Source organism: Plodia interpunctella, chromosome 24 (genome assembly GCF_027563975.2).
Source record: "Plodia interpunctella isolate USDA-ARS_2022_Savannah chromosome 24, ilPloInte3.2, whole genome shotgun sequence".
Classification (NCBI taxonomy): Eukaryota; Metazoa; Arthropoda; class Insecta; order Lepidoptera; family Pyralidae; genus Plodia; species Plodia interpunctella.
The window spans coordinates 4,647,699-4,666,936 of NC_071317.1; the positions used below are offsets into that span (position 1 = coordinate 4,647,699).

General features: G+C 33.1%; 2 protein-coding genes across 2 annotated transcripts; one reads left to right on the top strand and one right to left on the bottom strand.

Moving 5' to 3' along the window:
- Positions 1–3,993: 3,993 nt before the first annotated feature.
- LOC128680487 (uncharacterized) lies at positions 3,994–17,482 on the bottom strand. The gene is made up of 3 exons (XM_053763684.2): positions 17,182–17,482; positions 13,982–14,097; positions 3,994–5,551 (listed from the first exon to the last, which is right to left on the bottom strand). Exons 1-3 carry the CDS (start codon positions 17,471–17,473, stop codon positions 5,363–5,365), a joined length of 597 nt encoding a protein of 198 aa, XP_053619659.1. The 5' UTR covers positions 17,474–17,482; the 3' UTR covers positions 3,994–5,362.
- On the top strand, positions 6,091–8,262 carry LOC128680486 (uncharacterized). The gene has a single exon (XM_053763683.2). The coding sequence runs from the start codon at positions 7,066–7,068 to the stop codon at positions 8,260–8,262; it is 1,197 nt and encodes a 398-aa protein (XP_053619658.1). The 5' UTR covers positions 6,091–7,065.
- Positions 17,483–19,238: the final 1,756 nt, after the last annotated feature.

Sequence of the window (19,238 nt, forward strand, 5' to 3'; positions counted from 1 at the left end):
GTAACAAGATTATTTACCAGGATTATATGTATTTAATGTATTCAATAAATGTATGATTAAAACGAAAACGATTAAGACGAATGATGCAACTATCCGAATTATAAGTAATCGACAAATTTTGAATTATGTAGACGAATTCAAGGTTGAAAAAACATCACTAAATAAACCACTAAATACTTATTGCTAAGAAAGTTGTCATGTGTGTTTCATTCCGCGTAAAGACTGCAACTCTCAACCACGAGGAATACGACAATAGGATAATGCGTTAGGAATCTCGTAGTGGAATGTTGATATAATATTTATTCACTCTAGCTTTTGCCCGCGGCTTCGCCCGCGTGATTTCCCACGAGAGCAGTTATTTTTCCGGGATGAAAGGTACCCCATGACGAGTAAAGAGGTAAAAAAGAAACAAACTTACTTTCGCAATGATAAGTGCAATATGTCTCATACATAAAGTATACCTACTAATAATACTTGTTCGAGCGGTTTCTAATGCAACAAGGTCAGCTGCAGGTATTCCAGTACTTGTACAGTGCACTAAAATTAAAATATTTAAGCGATGTAACATCCTTAACATCACATTTGAATTTATTGCTGGTTGATTGTAAGAAATCCATATCATTCTATAAATATCATAAAACTGGAAGTCGGCTATGTTAGTTTGCGCTAAACGTAAAAACTATTGGATGGAATTTGATGCGATTTTCTCAGTTGTATGGTGGATCGTCTAACTTAAATGTTGTACCTATTTTCATCGCGACATATTGCTTAGAACGCGAGATATTTACAATAATGAGTTATAAGCGGGCGTACGATTTGAATGTGGGCGAAACGTGGACAAAAGCTTACGTAATGTAAGTTCGTATATATTTCATTTTCGTATTAGTTAGAATGTATGTATCTCGCATTCGTGCAATAGATACAAACAAAAGTACTCTCTATGCAATGCAATGGCAATGCTTCTGGATTTATTAGATGAGATATTTAGTTTATTAGACGACCTCGGTAGCGCAGTGGTAAAGTTCTTGCCACTGAACCGAGAGCTCCCGGTTCAGTGGTTCAGGTTCGATCCCCGGTCGGGTCATGATGGAAAACGATCTTTTTCTGATTGGCCCGGGTCTTGGATGTTTATCTATATATGTATTTGTTATAAAATATAGTATCGTTGAGTTAGTATCCCATAACATAAGTCTCGAACTTACTTTGGGGCTAGCTAAATATGTGTGGTTTGTCCTCATTTATTTATTTATTATTTATTTATCCACGCTGTCACACAGATATCAAGACAGTTCTAGTGCGCGAGTTACTGGTGCGGCGCGTTCGAGCCAGCTCCAACAACATCCTGGCTATGATGGCGAGCCGGCTGGACTACGTCTACATCAACCAATGCTGTGGAGTGGACTTCGTGTAGTGACAGTCAATTAAAATGTAAACAGCATTATTTATAATTATAATATAATCAATTTAAAACGTGTTACTAACCCTGGATTCTAAAATTTATTTATATGTTTACTAACAAAATTTTGTAGGTATGAGTTTTGGTATGCTCGAAATAAATAATATTATTATTATTATGTTACCCAGTCGAACCGCGTGACACCACACACCCAGTACGAACGAACTTTTGTCCAGATGACTGTACGCAGTAGAGTCTAGAACTAGAAAACTCGATAATGACAGCTTCCGTCTAGGATGTCCCGGTGTCTAGAAATCTGCTGCATTTAGAGCAATTTGAGCATTAGACTCTCACTGCAAAGATATTTTATGATGTTGCACCCAAGCGTTTGCTGCTTTATGCCAGCGCCACACTGTCATGTCACCAAACTCTGACACATACCGATGCGAGTGCGTGAGCATTACGTAGTTAGTATGAGTGTTTTTTTTTACCGCAAGTAAAACCAGCAATGTATACCGAATCCGCCAAAGTATGGCAAACTGTTCGACGACGGTGCGGTGCCGGCATTACGTTCGAACACGTAAGTTTTGGAAATTTTTCAAGTACCTTTCAAACCCGATTATATTGGCTAAAATTTTATATTTTAATAAAAGCACTCATATTAACTATAATATATAATGTTCACGCATTCGTGTCGGCACTATCTACGACGAACTCAGGTCCGTAGACAATGTGGAGCTGGCATAACATTCCTATTTCTAGGCAGTCGTGTAAAAAAAATGTTCAGAAAACACCAATGGCGCCATCTACTGTTTACGGTATGCAGCTTTTCATACCTACTTTCACTAGCTTTTCTTTTGATGCGGAAAGCAAGGCAATGTTGTATGTATTTGATGATTTTATATCTCTCGAAAACCATAGATGTCGCTTTTTTTATGCCGGCTACGCACTAGGCCTATCAGCGAACTTATATGCCGACGCGAATGCGTGAAGAACATTGCGTGATTTATACCAGTGCTTTTATTTACCGCAATGAAAAGCAGTAACGTATGCCAATTCCGCCAGGATCAGGACAGGCGAGCTGGTCCACTATAGTGTGAATATGTTTTTATACCATCGAAGTATTAATAGCATAGAAAATAGAGAAAAAAATGTCTACGTTTTTCATCAAACAATATTTTATTGTAATTTATCGACTAATTTTAATTGTAATTAACTAATTTTAATTTATTTTGGACTGCATAGGTACTGCATACATAAATGTTTTTAGTAATAATACTAAAAAAAATATTATTATTGTATTAAAATTATTATTGTACAGTCCGAAGTCCGGTTGCTAATCTCTTAGTTTCACACAATTCTTATGGCATTTTTTTATTTTATTGCATTTATTGCTTTAAATTTTCACTTCTTCTGACGCTTTACTATCATTACTATATATATTTACTGTCATACTCATGTTTTTTTTGTTAGAATAATAATCTTTATCATGCTGTGTGCACCCATTTTTGGTCTTACAACCGTACAAATAAATTGTACAGTAGTATGTGCACCAATAAAAAATAAAATTAAATTAATAATTACTGTTACTTATTTCGGACTATAATATGTTCTTGTTAATAGGTGAATCCTTGGTTTAGTGTTTATTTATGAGCCATGAGATAACTGAGAAAAATGTTCTCCGCATCAGGGAGGCTGCTCTCTTCATAGTACCCATGCCTTTTGAATATAACTTAGAGATTTTCTCATTCCATTCAATGCTTGATAAAATATCATGACCGTGCTGTAAATCGTCGAGGAGTTACCTCATTGGATACCGACTCTGGGTCCACCATCAGGTCATGTTTATCACAATAATGCATTGTCATTCAAACTACAGCTGTATATAAAATTTCATCTCAATCGGTTGAAGATATCTGCTTCAAATTGAGTTATAAGATTCCACCCGGAACCTACATACTACATTGCTTAAAGATTGAACAAAGTCACAATAGAACAAACAGTGAAAGTTGTGTTTTTTACAAAATATTAAAAAAAACACCTTACAAACTTTTTCATTCCATTTATTTTCCCTTCATCAGTCTCAATGGAAAGTTTTGTCATTTATCTGCCATCAAAAACATTTACCCTGCTCCATTCATTGTTTGAATGTATGTAATATTCATGAATGAATGAATATGAATGTATGTATTAATGCTATGAAAAAAAATTAAGCTGCGCCCCGGGGCTTTGCACCCGTGGGAATTTCGTGATAAAAAGTGCCATATCTGTTATTCCAGCGTATATTCTACCCGTGTACCAAATTTCATAACAATCCGTTCCGTTGATTTTGCGTGAAAGATTAACAAACATACACACATACATCCTCACAAACTATCGCATTTATAATACTAGCAAAAATAGCTACGGGTATTTTAAGTTTAGTTAGCTTTTATAAATATTTCTGTAGGTTATAAGTACTTTCTTTGACGATGTAGATGTCGATTAAAGCGATAGCATATTTTTCATCTATTGGTGATATTTTTCCTTAATTAATAAGATTAGCAATAAATTCAATATACTTTTCATTATCTTTGGAAACAAAATCAAAACCAACACAGTATTCAATAATTTATTTGTTCTAGAAATAAATAACAATAAATAAATCGTTCGGAAATCGTTACAATTAACATTTAACTTATTTACAACAACCGTAGCTTTATAGACGATCTCTGTTACATTTTTCAACATTTTACTGAGTCGAAAACATTTTTAGCTAAAAAGTAATATTTCTTTAAGGACCCCAAGAGCCAGCTGTGGTGTGCCATTAAATATCTTTTTAGCAGACAAAAGCAATATAATGTCATCCCTGACCAAAAATATAATGGTGTTCTTTCACATTAAAACTGTACAGAATGGAAAGTGAAATTATTTCGATGAAAGTGGTTTGATGACATAAAGGATTGGACCGGACTTAGATACAACCAACTGAAAATAGCGGCCCAAAGCCGCGAGGGTTTCCGTATGCTGACCTCCAAACTTCAATTCGAAGATGGCACCCCATGAGAATGGACGCATTTTAATATCTGGATTTTATATTTGTCGAAAGAATTCCACACCTGTTTTTATTGATTATTGACAGTCATCATAATCCACTTCACTGTTTTAACATACCATCTACCCTCCATACTTATCTACTAGAAGTCTAAAACAGTATTAGTCTTATTCTTTTTACTTTTCCACTAAGTTTTTTTGAATAGAGGCAGTTAAATGCAGAATCATTTTCATGAGTACTCCAATCTACAATTATTTAATTAATTAATAATGATAAAGAATAATTATTTGTTTTAAATATTTTGAAACTAACTTTACAAGCACTTTTCTTAATAAAAATTATCGATTTTATACTTCTATACTGTTTTTAGTTTGCAGATCCGTATCGTAACAATAAAATAATGAAATGGCTTACAGAATGGACCTAAAACAAGGATAAAAAGTTATATACTTTGTGATGATTAAAAAATATATGATAAAGTTCAAAATAATTAAAATAATAAAAAGTTCTTTCTTTTTTTCTTTCAAAATAATTGAGCAACTATATTTAATAGCACTTTTCTAAGCGCTTTTTCGGCCCCTTTTTCAGCCGTTTAGCGTTGGAGTCCAGGGTCTGCTAGCATTTTTTCGGCTGATTCGTCAGCCGTTTATCGTCGGAGCCCAAAAACAATGAGAGATATCATACTACTACTACTAATAATAATAGTATCCGGGACTAAACCAAACTATTTGATGTCTTATCATCAACAGTCTAAGAAATTTCCAGTTTGTATTGTCTTATTAGCTTCTTTGCAAAATTGTTCACATTTTGATACACATTTAGCGTTATATTAATTAAATCATGTACACCACATTACACAATTAGCTTAATAAATAACCTCAAAAAATGCAGAAAGTCTATAAAATTATGGTATTTCTTAACTAATTTAAATTTTACGACATCTTTGCGTACTCCACCCACCCTTGGTATGGTAAAGGCATGTCTAAGTCTCGCCTTCTTCTATGGTGGCCATGGTGACCGGCGTATATGACTTGGTGGTCGTCGTGGTCGTCATGGTGGGCTAATTTCTTCACGCCAACCACGGCTGACAACAACAGGGCGAGGGCTGATACTGCGAGCGCCTGAAAAGTAATTTGTTTCTTTTATTTTCGAGGGTTTTATAGCGAAATATAAATAAAGTGTATACAGTCAATAGCACATCAAGTTACCCTGCATGCATGCACCTCTATGGCGCGGTAATAGCGGCGAGTTTACAATGAATTTGGGTAGGTCGATGTGCTGTCGACTGTACCTAAATATTATATGTATTTTTAATGCATAATGTTGCTTCGTCTCCGTTTATTTATTAACTTTTGAAGAACATAATAAATATTATGTTTATGATCTTTTGATACTTTTAATTTCTGTGATTAAAGGTGGTCAGCTAAAAAATAACCTTGAAAATTTGAAGTTTCTGCTTTGATGTCAACCTTCCTTGGGAATATCTATCGGCTGCCTAGGCTATATGTCCCTAAGTCGCTTCGTACGACATCCACGGAAGGATATGAAGTATTACGCGCCATTCGAGGGTGGAAACACACGCCAAAAGATCTTAAACACACGTTTCCACTATACACCGAAAACGTGACGTGATTAACTCGCACACAGGACACGAGTGTGAGGTTAGACTAAGTACCTATTTAATCTTCTATTATGTTAATCTTTGTACCACCTATATAATTGTGTTATTCCTTCAAATATAGTAGTATTATTCGAGCATTCACTCGTTTCATTTACCTGACTACGTCACACCCTTATATGGCGACCCTGCCTATGGAATCTTCCACCGCGCCGCGAATTTGAGACGTTACTCGTGTAATCGTTAATAAGGACAATGGAAAAGTACCAGTTCTATCTTTGTTTCGGACTAAACGCTAGTGTACACGTGAATAAAAAATTTCACAAAAATAATGGGCTCCCCACAGTCTAAAGAAGAAACCCTGGTCATCCAGAATGCTGCGGCTGGCGATAATAAAGCAACTACAGAACAAATTCGCTTTCATATGAGCACCACAAATATTATCCTGTGTGTTATCCTGTTAATTATACTGTGTGGCGTGCTGTTCTTCATATATCGACTATATAGAAAATGCCATAGAAAATGGATTGTTAAGGAGATAAATCGGGCGACTATAAGAAGATCACTTTTCCGGCGACAGTTGGAAGACCTTAACCCACCCCAAAAAATCTATTCAAAAGAAATGGTGTAAAAAATAAATAAAAATAAAAGTGCATAAATATATTTCAAAAGTGAAAATTTATTATATAAAAATAAATATTAAAAAAAAAAAAAAAAAGTGAAAATAATAAAATACAATAATCTACTTAAAAAAAAAAAAAAAGTATCTTAAATATATAATCAAATATCCTAATAATAATTTTATGTACGAGATATAGGTCACCGGTAAGGAATGCAGCGACTTTCCATATACGGACGGACGGATGATGCACTGTGACTGAACTTTGGACTTGATAGTGTTAATTGTAATCGCGATTATATTTTAAAGTCTATTTTTATTTATTTTTTAATGTGTTATGTTCTTTATGTGCACAGGTACAAGAATATTTTACTCTACGTTATGGTGGTAAGTGACTAATGGAAACTATTATATCATTGTATGAGGAATTAAAGAAAATTAGAGTATATTTAATTAAATTAGGAGCCAGTCGAAGAACGGAAAAAGTGTTAGTAAACAAATTAAATGAGATTAATGCAATCTATGAGAAATATGAGACGTGGCTGATAGGTTTTGAAGAAAAACTTAAGAGAAAATATTATAGTTCGGATGATATTATATTAATCAAAAATTATTGTAGTCGATTTTTAGAGTTACATGAAAATATTTTAGTGTTGTGTAATAGTGATAAGCCGAAGTCATCGTTCAACATGAATTCTTTTGATTTAAAAACGGCGTTAAATCTTTTACCTATTATGACAAATGAGGAGTCGAATACAAAACAGTTGATTGATAACATTGAATATTATAATACTTTATTGAAAGAAGATACATGTAAACAAAATTTAATTAATTTCGTATTAAAAAGTAGGCTTTCTCCTGAAGCTAAGTTAAAATTAAAATCAAAATATGAATCAGTTAATGAGTTAATTATTGATATGAGAAATGTATTATTGTGTAAGAAAGCTGCAACGGCAATACAAAATAAATTACAAAAAATTAGACAAAATGACTTGTCAATTGCTGACTATGGTAAAGAAATAACGGAACTATTTGTTGATTTAACGATAACGCAAGCTGACGGGAATGATCAATGCTATAAAATATTAAAACCTATTAATGAAAAAATGGCTGTTAAGCAATTTGCTGACGGCTTGCGTAATCGTCGACTTAGTACGATTATTTCTGCCAGGAATTATAGTTCACTTAAAGATGCTGTACAGGCAGCCCAAGATGAAGAAGTATCAATTCCTTCAACATCTGGAGAAATCATGGGTATGTACAAGAAACCATACCATAATAAATATTTCAACAATGGTTCAAATTATTATAGAAGCTGGCGTGGAGGACGTTGCCGCTATCCTGTACATAGAGGAAGAGCTCGAGGACAGCAAGCAGCTCATCTAGCTTCTCGAGGACAAGGGTCACGAGGTCAGTACACGCGAGGAAGTAGCGGAGGTCCACAGCAGAGAGGTAAATTTTTTAATTCAACTAGAGGAAATCAAGGGATGCGTAATAATCGTAATATTCATTTAATGCATGATAATGATAATAATAATTTCGAAAAATTTGAAGAGTCAGAACTTTCTTTGAATCAGTTTTTTCGTGAGGAATAGTGAAAAATTTATTTTAGCCAGTGATAGTAATTGTTATATTTCTTTACTTTCATCATCATGTAATAATTATAACAAAAAATATTTTTTAGTAGATTCTGGAGCATCAATATCGGCATGTACGTATAAACATGCTATAGAATGTAACATTCCAATCCATAAGGAGAATGTAACAGTCAACGGTTTAGGTGGAAGTGTACAAGCAATAGGATACTTATTTTTACCATTAACTTTTAATAATGAAACATTCAATCATAAGTTTTTTGTTTTTCAAAATTTACCAATTAAAGGAAGTGGAATTTTAGGCCGTGATTTTTTAAATAGATGCAAAGCTCAATTAGACTTCAGTAAAAATACTTTGACATTATTTATTAATTCGAAAATTACTTTACCTTTAATAAATACATGTAATGTTATTTTTGAGATCCCAGCTAGAAGCGAGTCAATACATTTTATACATACGGACATTAATGAAGATTGTGTCATATTATCTCAAGAAATAAAACATGGTATATTTTTAGCAAGTTCCATATGTTCACCAAAAGATGGATTGATTCCTGTTAGAATACTTAATGTTACTGAAAATGATGTTCAACTCACAGAAATAAATCCAAAAATTGATAAAGTTAGTAACTATAATATTTGTGAATTTGAAAAGTCAACGACCGATTCAAATAGAGTGAAAAAACTTTTCTCATTAATGAAATTGCAACATTTAAATATTGAGGAACAAAAAACTATTGAGAACATTTGCGCTAAATATTCAGATATATTTTACCTCCCTGGTGATAAATTAAGTACTACTGATGTATACACACATACTATTTCTGTCAAACCTAATACAAATCCAATCTTCTCAAAACAATATCGTTTGCCATACTCTCAAAAGGACGAAATTAAACGCCAAATTGATAAAATGTTAGAGGAAGGGATAATTGAACCTAGCAAGAGCGATTGGTCTAGTCCAATACTGTTAGTACCTAAAAAATCAGATTCAACAGGAGACAAAAAATGGAGGCTTGTCGTAGATTATAGGAAATTGAATAATCAGATTGAAGACGATAAATTCCCACTACCAGATATTACTGAAATTCTGGACTCGTTGTCAGGTAGCATTTATTTCACACATTTAGACTTGCATCAAGGATACTATAATGTTAATTTAGATGAAAACAGTAGAAAATTTACAGCTTTCCATTCAGGACAGTATCAGATGACACGTATGCCAATGGGACTTAAAACTAGCCCAAGTTCATTTTCCAGAATGATTACATTGGCAATGGCTGGTCTAAATTATGAAAAATGTCTAATTTATTTAGATGACTTAATTGTTTTTGGCCGTAATTTAACAATTCATAATAAAAATTTACAAGATGTTTTTGAAAGATTACGTCAGGTCAATTTAAAATTGAACCCAGTAAAATGCGATTTTCTTAAAAAAGAAATTTTGTATTTAGGTCATGTGATTTCTAATGAAGGTATAATGCCGGATCCTGCAAAAATATCTGCAGTACAAAATTATCCAGTTCCTACAAATTCAGACGAAGTAAAAAGATTTGTAGCTTTCACGAATTACTATAGAAAATTCATACCAAAATTTGCAGAAATCGCATATCCTTTAAATAAATTAACTAGAAAAGGCGTACCATTTGAATGGAATACCGAAAGTCAAAACTCTTTTGAAAAACTAAAAGAACTACTAATAAGCCCACCTGTGTTACAGTATCCCGATTTTTCGGAACAAAATAAATTTATAGTACAAACTGATGCTTCAAATAATGCTATAGGAGCAATTTTATCAAACAAAAATGGACGACCAATAGCTTATGCTAGTAGGAGTTTAAATAAAGGTGAAAAGAATTATCCAGTGATAGAAAAAGAATTGCTAGCAATAGTATGGGCTGTGAAGTATTTTCGTCCATATTTATATGGACGCCCATTTAAAATACTGACAGACCATAAACCACTAGTATACTTGTTCAATATGAGAGATCCTTCGAGTAGGCTCATGAAATTTAGAATCATATTAGAGGAATATAATTTTGAAGTAGAATATGTTAAAGGTTCTGAAAATGCAGCTGCAGATGCATTGTCTAGAATCACATTAAATGATTTAAAAGAAATGCACGAAAGTGTTATTAATGTTATGACAAGAGCGGGCGCAAGAAAATTAAATAAACTAAATTCATCGGTAGATATGGATGCTTTAGACTTGAGGCCTGATCAACCAAAGGTCGTAAGTACCCATATAAGACCGAAAGAATCAGTAGAATTAAAACTTATTGATATTAAGGGACTAAAACAATTTAAAAAAGAGGGAATTATCACAAAAGAAAATAAAATATTATGCTATATTGAAAGTAAAAGAACAATTTATGTGAAATTTCTAGATTCTCAATCACAAATGACGCGAGGCGAATTTGTGAGAGATTTAGATAATTTTTGTAATTTATTAAAGTTAGAAGAAATATACATATTAAAGAGTAAAGATAATGAAATTTTTATAGAAAAATTATTAGATAAAATAAAAAACGATAAGAATAGGTCCGGACCGCGTATATGTATTTTAAGTAATGTAAAAAGAATTGAGAATAAACATGATAGAAAAATAATTTTAAATGATTTTCATCTCTTGCCTAGCAGTGGCCATGCTGGTATGAGAAGAATGTCAAACAACATAAAGAAATATTATTTCTGGCCTGGTATTGATAAAGATGTTAGAGAATTTGTAAAACGTTGCGACAGTTGTCAACGTCAAAAACATTCAATACCAAAGAAAGAACCAATGGAAATTACTAGTACAGCGCATACTGCATTTGAAAAAGTATTCTTAGATCTTGTTGGTCCTTTGGAAAGAGATAATGATAATTATTCTTATATACTAACGTGTCAATGCGAACTGACAAAATATGTAGAAGGTTATCCCTTAATTTCCAAAAAAGCTGATGAAGTAGCAAGATCGTTTGTTAATAATTTTATTCTCAGGTATGGTGTGCCAAAATGTATAGCTACAGATAGAGGGAAGGAGTTTTTATCAGAAATTTTTCAAGAGGTATGTAAATTATTAAATATTAAACAACTCAACTCAACAGCCCACCATCACGAGTCCATAGGAGCTCTGGAAGTCACTCACAAACATTTGAATGCGTTTCTACGTATTCAAACAGAGAATCACCCGGAGATGTGGAGTAAGTGGATTCCTTTTTGGTGTTTCTCTTACAATACAGGAGTTCATACTGAAACAGATTTCACCCCGTACGAGTTGGTGTTTGGTAAGAAATGTTCTCTCCCTAGTAATCTGACAAATGATGTAGAACCTCTTTATAATTATGAGAGCTATCCACATGAATTGAAATACCGTTTGCAACTTTCTCAAAAAGAGGCTAGAAATAATTTGTTAAGAAGTAAGATAAATAGAAAGTATGTGTATGACAAAAATATTAATCCTGTAAGCTATAAGGAAAATGATTTAATTTTAGTAAAAAATAATACACCTAGTAATAAATTAGATAATATATATTTAGGCCCTTATAAAGTTATTAAGGACATACCACCAAACGTAGAGATAATAAATAAGTATGGTAAAATAGACATTGTACATAAAAACCGTACAAAACCTTATTATAAAACGTAAAAAATAGATTATATTTTATCAATTTGACTGTAAAAAAAAATATATTATATAAATTCATTTTTTTTTCAATAAGTGCGGTGATGTGAGGTTAGACTAAGTACCTATTTAATCTTCTATTATGTTAATCTTTGTACCACCTATATAATTGTGTTATTCCTTCAAATATAGTAGTATTATTCGAGCATTCACTCGTTTCATTTACCTGACTACGTCACACCCTTATACGAGAACGAACAACACGACATGTTTGTTTTCACATCGTAAGGATCAAGGGTTTACTATGTGTTCGTGTTTACAGATAAGGGTTTTATAGCCTCAATTTAAATATAAAATGCTAAGTGCAGGGGAAAATTTCTCGAGTATAATGTCTTACACAATGTTTAAACGTACGCCGTTATATTTTCTTCTGGGAAATTTGTTTCGTGCCGATTATTATAATTAAATGCTTTATATTTATTGTATTTCAGAGATTTGTGGAAAAAGGAACCGGAGGAACTGGTCAGCTCGATCTTTTATTAAAAGTTTTTTTTTGTTTGGTTAATTATACATATATAGATATTTATATATATTCCTTTCATCAGCACTTGATCACAATCATAATATGTTTCAGTATACCTTTTGACCATGTACTTTATTGTGTACTTACATTGTTATATTACTGATAAAAAACTATACATAAATTTATATTTAAGAAATGGTAAGCCCTTCTGGCATAATAGGGACCAACACTGTTTGAATGAGTTTCTTTCGGCATTTCTTCTCAGCAGTGGTCGTTCCGAAATGCTAGTAGTTTGTAGCTTTGGTAAACATCATTTAATTTAGAATATGACGTGAAAAAGTGCCTGTGAAGGCCTAATTTCTGAATAAATTATTTGATTTGGATTTGGAAGAGGTATTTGAATAGATGCAATTAATTTTAATTTGACTTTTATTATTTATCTTAATTTATTTATAACACGCATATGGATGGAAATCTGAAATAAATTATTATTATTATTATTTGCCCAGCAGTGATTTTATATAAATATTCGTCGCGAATTTTTGTTTTACAGCAAAGGCATAATTTTTCTTTTCTAATAATTATGTTGTCCTGAACTTAAATCGAAGCTTATCAAACACAGATACGTATTTGCATATCGTTACACGGAAACCAAACATTGCATTTTAAATTTCCTTCATTTCTTCGCGTTACGTAAGTGGCGAAAGCTATTTGAAAAAAATGCGACAAAAACCAAACGGCTCGATCGCATCCGGAACGCGGGCGTTTGCTGTCACGGCGCGTGCGCAACCAGGCCTGGCGATTATACACTTTTACCAATTAACGGCTAATGTTCGATGTGATAGTGCTCGCATTATTTATAAAATATATATGTTGGCTTTGTTTCATTTAATTATTTGTGTTTGTGATACAACAGAATGTGACGGCTGAAAACCTCTGTTCATTTTGTAAAACGTAATCTATTGCGCGCAATTTATTACTTTTTGTTATAGGTACTTCGTGTGTTACAAACATGTATTTTGTTGTTTCTTCTTCTTTGTTTTTGAGTAATTGTTAACACTGTTGTCAGATTGTATTAGACTCGCCTAAAGGCATCTGACATAACTGTTATGACTACCTATCACGTCAAAGCAAAGTAAACTGGCAAGTAATCACATAGACACAAGAGAACTCAAACTGTTAACCAGTGTGCAGGTTTCCTCACGATGTTTTCCTTCACCGGAACTGAAAGTGCATTAATATTGTCATATACAGGGTTACGGGTATCAAACCCAAAACCTCCTAAAGACTGCTTGGGTACATAAAAACAAGCAACTTTTATTCTACGACTTTTGGTGAATGGTAGTTTTTTTCTTTTCATATAAAAAAAAACAATTTAATTTGCGATTCTACACATGTTAACTCTATATAATAGCCAAGCAACACGAGACAGTACAGTAGCGTTATGTAGCGGAATCGAACATAGAGTTAAGTTTTATAGAAACGACATTAAAACTAAAAAAAAATTTTTTTTTATTATTTATTACATCACAAAAGTCGTTAGTCTCTTTGTACCTTATGCGCCTTTGGAAGTTTATGCGTGATATTACCTTCATAGTGAGAAGTCCAAGCCCCCCAATGCCAGCGGCGCCGAGAGCCTTGGCAAACATCATTCCAAGAAGAGCCACCGACGCCCCTCCGCCGCCGCCTTTACCTCGCCCGCTTACTAGAAAACACATATTTATAATAAATTTATCTCCCTCTTTCATCCTGCATCCCAACTAATTGTCCGTGCGAGCGAAGCTAAGCAAGATCTATAATTCGAATTGGGGCAAAAATAAATTTTTTGTATGTTTGTTTGTTTTTAACGCGATAACTTTTACAATTTTGTAAAAACTCATCAAAAAATTATTGTGTACGAGTACGAGGAGAACAACTAGTGTATAGATTTAGCAATATACATGTTTCCACGGTTATTATAAAGTTAAAATATAACACGAATTAGGTAGTACACTACCCAATACACAGTGACAAATGTTTATTAACGACAAATACTGTGAAGTGTGAATACAGACAGACATAGTAAATTACATTCCAACATGTAATGTTTGCGTTTACTAACTCAAATAATTGGTAATATAAATTAAATTAGTTTGTATGAACATGGTAATCTACTCAGGTAAGAATTACAAATTATAATTATAGTTCATTTATTGGCAATTAAACATATATGTCAGGTAATTAATATCTATACATATTAGAACTGTAAGTGGACTAAATTAATGTCTGTATAATATACATTATAGGAGTTATTATATATTATAGGAGTTATTATAGAAATATAATTGTTTGAGTCTTTGCTGGACTAATAGAATCAAAAACATTTCATTCTGAATTTTTGTTTGTCTGGCTGTATTTTTGTCCGCGCATCATGCAAAAAGCACTGGATGGAATTTGATGCGGTTCACAGTTGTTTAACGGATAGTCTAACTTAAAATCTCGTATAGTTGTCATCGCGATACGTTGATTAGAACCCGAGATAATGTGAAAAATAAATTATGAACGTAATAGACGCGGGCAATAATTTAGTATAAATATCATCCCATTAAAGCGCTATATATTAATTTCTTTTAGATCTTACAGTTAATCGAAAAATGATCTTGACATTTTATGCCATAGTAGACAAAGCATTTTATTACAAAATATTATAGTTTTTCATTACACAATACAGTCACAGCTGACTTAATCGAAAACGATGGCCACCAAAATCCGTCGCGCCAACTGTGATCCCATTATTATATAAAAAACTAGCTGCGTCCCGGGGCTTCGCTCCCGTGAGAATAACGGGATAAAAAGTACCGTATGTGTTATTCCAGGTTATATTATACCGGTGCACTAAATTTCATAACAATCCGTCCAGTAGATTTTGCGTGAAAGTGTAACAATACACTAAGAAACTTTCGCGTTTATAATTTTAGTAAGATTTGGTCCGTTTCGACAAAATATTAAGGTTTACAGATAACTGGTCTGTTCGTTCAGTAACAACACCGCCCCGACCTGGGGCATTCTTGTTCAATTATCTTTCAGTTACACATTGCTTTTACTGGACTGCAAAGGAAGGATATAGCTTTTTGCGCTTATTATTTGTGTGTATTGTAATATTATTTATTACCTCACATCTCCAAAACCACTGAAGGGATTTATATAATTGAGGTAAAAGATAAATAACCTGAGTACATTCGTTATTATTAGCTAGCTGCCAAACTGTTATTAGATAGTTGATGTTAAAGAAAAAATATGGCGGCCGTGCAACGCCATTGGACTTGGTCAAAAATATTTTTTTTCGAATAAGTACTACAATATGGGTATCAAATGAAAGGGCTCAACGCAAGGATTATGAAGAAGGCGGGTGTTTAGTTTTTAAAATGTCTGCTTGTTACTTTTTCAGTTTTTTTTACCGACTTCAGAATTGTTTAATTGGCTACGTGTTTGTATATTCACTCGATTATGTAGTGGAAAGAAAATAACATCGTAATAAGTAAATAAAATCCTCTAATCCTCACTTTTACGTAGCTTTCGAAGTTGAGGCTATATATTAAGCCAGTGATAGAAAGGTCTCAGGTTCGAATCCTACCTACCGTAGTATACCGATCAACTCATAGGCTGCCACTAGCTCTGAAGGAAAACATTGTGTTCAATTTTTTGTACTAATATTTTCCAGTATATCCCGCTATTTAAAATTATATGGCGGTAGTTGTAAAAGTCATGTCATATGCCTTAAGGCTACCTTTGTAATGACCACACACGATAAGAAAGAAAAACTGCATAGTTTAAATACATAGTATAGGAAAAGTCAACAATAAAATAGTTTTGTATAAAATTGTATTTGTCATGCGACGCGCCGCACGCGCCGCGTTCGTCTTTCAACTAGAACACCGGTTAAAGCATGCGTGCTACTATTTCAATACAACACAAGCCAGTAACGTGCGTTTTGTGGTTTGAAAAATTTATTGCAATTATCGACATTTATTTGGTTATTAGTCTTTGTTAAAAAGAAACAAACGAAAGTCACAATGTACCTATTCATATAGCAGAATAATAGATTGCATTTCTTGTCGATTCTGTTATATATTATAATACATATAATAAAGCTGTCGGTAGTCTGTGTCTGTACATAGTAGATATTAAAGAAAAATAATTGTGGGGAGTATTTGTGGGACTAATAGAAGCCAAAATATTTTTTTTGAATTTTTGTCTGTCTGTATGTTTGTTCTCGTAACACGCAAAAACTACAAGGTTGAACTTAATGCGGTTTTTACAATTGTATAGCGAAAGGTCTGACTTAAAATATTGTATAGATTTCATCGCGACACCTTGCTTAGAACCCGAGATATCGATAATAATATGTTAATGAGCGGACGCACGAAATTAACGCAGGCGAAGCTACGGGCAAAAACTAGTACTTTTTTTTTTTTTTTTTTAAATCACACAGATTGAGCTAGCCCCAAAGTAAGTTCGAGACTTGTGTTATGGGATACTAACTCAACGATACTATATATTTTATAACAAATACATATATAGATAAACATCCAAGACCCGGGCCAATCAGAAAAAGATCATTTTCCATTATGACCCGACCGGGGATCGAACCCGGGACCTCTCGGTCCAGTGGCAAGAACTTTACCACTGCGCCACCGAGGTCGTCAATAATATAACTTAATATAACTTGATTGACTAAACCTAACTATTGCATTTATCGAATGTAAATATGTAAAACTTTGTACACGAAAACTAGATCTTAAGCACTCACCAGAACTGTTATTATAAGTCTGATCGACAGCCTTCAGGGACTCGGAAAACATATGAGTTATCTTGTCTTTCTCAATCAACTGTGGCAGTTTTACGTGCAGCTCGTGTCCTTGCAGAAACTTCGCCATTCTATACAACACAGAGTTATCTCCAAACGACCGTCCTTCTTCTTCGAGGCTATTGGACACTGGTATACCAACTAACTTCACTCCTTCGGTCAATTGCAAATCACCGTCTAGGAATCCAGCAAAAGCTGACGTCACCAGCCCTAATACTACAGCGACTTGATACATTTTCGTCAATATTTCATCGAGCAATAAGTTTGAAAGCATTTTACAATGTCTTTTATATAGATGGCTTTCAAAAAAAGGAAGAGTTTACAAACCAATTGCCCCGCTAAAGCACTGTGAAAGATGTGGGCTAGTCTGCGACAATATTCATCTCTTTATTTTATGGCGTGCTTGCCATTGTAACAGATTGTTGTTTTACGCTTTGGTGATTTCGTCATAAACAATAATCAGTATGAATTATAACTATGTGTGTTTGTGTAATTAGTCCGGCGGCATTAAAATATTATCGCGTTTCAATTTTATGAAGCTTTTAATGAAACGCTTCGTAAAATTAGACACGCAGTAATAAATTTAAACGAACTGTTTCATACACATATTTGATTTCAATTAACAATTATTAAACTGTTTTATTTAGGAAATACTTTGTTTTAATATACTAATCAAAATTTTGTCTGATATCATTATCATGTTTTCAAAACTTACAGAAACACTTTTCATACTTAAAATGCACGATTTCACTAATATAAAGTAAATATGTTGTGTATTCTTACACATTACAGAAATAAGAAATAATAATTTCCAAAAATACCGGATTAATTTTTGTATGGTTTCCACCATTAGATAATGTAATTCCTGAGAAAAATTTAAAAGTATAATTTATTTTACCCGAAGGGAAGCCGCGAAGGCGGGGTAGTTTCATTATATTTAAAATACTGCAAGGGCCTATAAGGTACAATACCAATAAAAAGAATCAAAAACTTTAAAACTGTACATACATTTACCGTTACAAAATACCAACAATTTTTTTTCCTTGTAGACTTACATTTGCAGAATAACCCCCTTTCTATCATCACGACATTGAAACCACTTGTAAATAAAAGTAAAACAATAGCTTACACTCATTGATGCTATAGTCTGAACTACTGGATGTGGCTTTGGTAGTAAAATGGTCTGAAAGAAGATAATATACTGTATTTTGTATTTAAATAAATAATAAATAAATAGATTAGGACAAATCACACAGATTGAGCTAGCACCAAAGTAAGTTCGAGACTTGTGTTATGGGATACTAACTCAACAACTCAACAATACTCTATTTTATTACAAATACTTATATAGATAAACATCCAAGACCCAGACCAATCAGAAAAAGTTCATTTTCCATCATGACCGGACCGGGCATCGAACCCGGGTCCTCTCGGTTCAAAGGCAAGCACTTTACCACTGCGCCACCGAGGCCGTCAATTTAACTACTTAATATTAATATTTAATTTGGTTTGGTTAACTTAATGACATATTTATTAGTATTCCTCATGGCTGAGGTCATTGTGATCATTACGTGGAATTAAATACACATAACAACTTTCTTGGCATTAGTAATGGAGTGGTTTGCCATTGCCTTCTCCATTTCACATACAAATTAATAATCAACCAGTGTGCAGGTTTCCTCACGATGTTTTCCTTCACCGGAAGCGAGTGGTGGTCGCTGAAAACTACTATACATGAGTCAGATTGGTATACAAACTCATGTGGCACGAGTAGGATTCGAAACTGGGACCTTTCGATCTACAGGCGGGCGTCTTAACCTTTACACCACCACCACCTCTTCATTAGGCTAATCATATATTAAAAACTTGCACACATTAAAAAAATTAAACTATCGAATTTACATAATTTTTTAATCAGGAATAACTGTAATCAATTTTATTCTAATTTTATATCAGATCTTAAAAAAAAAAACGATTGGATACAAATTAATAATCCGAAT

Excerpts from the sequence above, each read along its gene's own strand:
- LOC128680486 (XM_053763683.2), top strand. The coding sequence starts at position 7,066 with ATGGAAACTATTATATCATTGTATGAGGAATTAAAGAAAATTAGAGTA.
- LOC128680487 (XM_053763684.2), bottom strand. The coding sequence starts at position 17,473 with ATGTATCAAGTCGCTGTAGTATTAGGGCTGGTGACGTCAGCTTTTGCT. Across the intron at positions 14,098-17,181 it reads GACTTATAATAACAGTTCTG|TAAGCGGGCGAGGTAAAGGC; the intron begins GTGAGTGCTTAA and ends TGTGTTTTCTAG. Across the intron at positions 5,552-13,981 it reads TTGGACTTCTCACTATGAAG|GCGCTCGCAGTATCAGCCCT; the intron begins GTAATATCACGC and ends ATTACTTTTCAG.